General features: G+C 30.4%; 1 protein-coding gene across 1 annotated transcript in view; it reads left to right on the forward strand.

Annotated features, from left to right (window-relative positions):
* LOC105620264 (protein dimmed-like) overlaps positions 1–1,389 on the forward strand; it is a 6,402-nt gene extending 5,013 nt beyond the window's left edge. Inside the window, exons 3-4 of the mRNA XM_012201769.1 lie at positions 374–510; positions 1,236–1,389. Coding sequence (XP_012057159.1) covers positions 374–510; positions 1,236–1,389 — 291 coding nt within the window. The remainder of the gene's footprint in view (positions 1–373; positions 511–1,235) is intronic.
* The last annotated feature ends 991 nt before the right edge of the window (positions 1,390–2,380 follow it).

Below are 2,380 nucleotides of genomic sequence, written 5' to 3' on the forward strand. Positions count from 1 at the left end.
ATATTGTAGTTAAAATAACTATATATATATATATATATATATAATTTTTTACTAATATTTGTTTCTAAAAAAGATGATTTGTTTATTTAACTCGATTATATTACGATCATTATTTATTACTACGCGAAACGTTGTCGATCGGCAGTGAACGACGAAATGCAAAAACATTGATTTGTATGGAAGATAAATGACAACTCGCAACTGCAGTTTTATCCGATAAGTAATTCTCGTATTGACTGATCATGCGTAGCATCGTTAAAAATGTATCAACTTTCGATCATATTTGATTAGATTGCAAGTCGTTATTTATCGCGAATGTAATTCGATGTAATAGATAGACTTTCAATCCACTTCTCCCGGTTGTAATTTACAGCAATTACGCGAGGTAATACCACACGTAAAAATGGAGAGGAAGCTCAGCAAGATAGAAACGCTTACGTTGGCTAAAAATTATATAATAGCACTGACAAATGTCATATGCGAGATGCGCGGCGAAGAACAGCCGTACACGTGAGTATTGTTCTACTCTAGTGTTTTGTTAAATCGCAACATAGCGTGAAATAATTATCCGCTATATTAAAATTAAACAATTTACATGTGAAGAATTAAATAAAGAGGAAAAAAATAGAAGAATGAATATTTACAATGAGAAAAGAATAGCCTAAATAAATATTTATTTGAATACTATCAACTAAATATTTACTTACGATAAATAAATATTTACTTAATAAAAAGAAGTGATTGTTAAATCAAATTAATATTTTTTATATCAAATAAATATATTTTTATATTTAAACATTTAGTTGGTACTATTCAAATAAATATTAATTGAAATTTAGATATTTTTTTCACAGTGTAGATAAATATTTTATATAACACATTAAAGGCATTAAAATAAGACCGAAGAGAAAATAAATATTTTTAATGAGATTTTATATTTTAAATATGTCACAGAAATGTCAATCTAAAATTTAAATTATTCTCCAAATTATCTATTAATCTTTTATAATCTTATTTTTACATGTAAAATAAAAGTGTTAGAAAAAAAATATTGTGGTTTGACAAAATATTAATGATGTATTTTATTTAAAAAATGTAATATGAAAAATTTACTGCATGCATCATTTTTTCTTTAAAATATCTTTCTAAAATAGACAAAATCACTGAAATACATGAAATGTATAATCAAAATGGAACATTCTGCCTAGTATATTAAAAAAAATGTTCTTTTTCAGATTTGTTGATGGCGAATGCGGTTCCAGCAGTGGTGACAGTACCGGCCAATTAGAATTAAGTGGGGGTGAACAACCGGACGAATCATCCCCCGCGTCAATTCACGAAACCAACAATAACAGTCTTCTCCACGAAGATCTAGAACGCAGGATCTAAAAAAATTCGATCTAAACGACAAGTGTCGGGACACGTACATGCACACAATCACATACACGCGCACACATACACGCACAGACTCTGTGATAAACTATCATATTAGTGCCTTTCGTAGAGACAGCAATCCGCGACGATTTGCTCATTACTCGCCATGGATCTTCGTAGATCATCGTACGTTTTCGAAAAATCCGTGCAACAAAACGATGAGTCCGCTGGGATGCAATAAAAGAAACGCAAGAATAGGAAGAAGGGAAAACAAATAGAAAGAGAAACATAAGATAAATATAACAAAATAGCGGAATGAATAAAGAAAGGACAAGAAAAAGAGAAAAATAGAAAGAATACGCGTTTTTAGATACGTAATACACGGGACGTTTCCGATCTAACGCATAATCCTTTTCAAAGAGAGATTTCTCGAGGAGTCGAGATGTCCTTAGAAGAAGTTTCATAGAAAGCCATTATTTTTATAACTTAATTTCTATCTATTACGCTAGAGAACTATCTTAACAGCCAAAAGATTCCATTATAATTATATTTGTCTAAAATGATTTGAGGAACAACGTATTATAATTTTAGACATTATATTTTTCTTACGTAATTGAATTTCTAAAAAGTTTAGCTCGTTATTTAAAAAAACAGCTTAATTCTCATTCCTTTTTAACTCAAGAATGAATGATGCAAAATGAAGCAGGAAACAAAATTCTTTAGTCTGTTTTCTTATCTAGGGCTGAAAAAGATAATGTACTTCTCCAAATATCTAAGTAATGACGTGTTCAGGTAGAACGTGCGTCTCGCTGTACATATAGAATATATATCGAGAGAGAAAGAGACAGAGTGTGAGAGTGAGAGAAAGCGAGAGAGAGAGAGAGAGAGAGAGAGAGAGAGAGAGAAGAAAGAAGAGAACATATTCAGAATATATTATATCGTATGGCACATACAAATAATAACCGAAATGGTACGGTTGTGACTAAACTTCACATCGTGTTAGTTT

Source organism: Atta cephalotes (genome assembly GCF_000143395.1).
Source record: "Atta cephalotes unplaced genomic scaffold scaffold00025, whole genome shotgun sequence".
Lineage (NCBI taxonomy): Eukaryota > Metazoa > Arthropoda > Insecta > Hymenoptera > Formicidae > Atta > Atta cephalotes.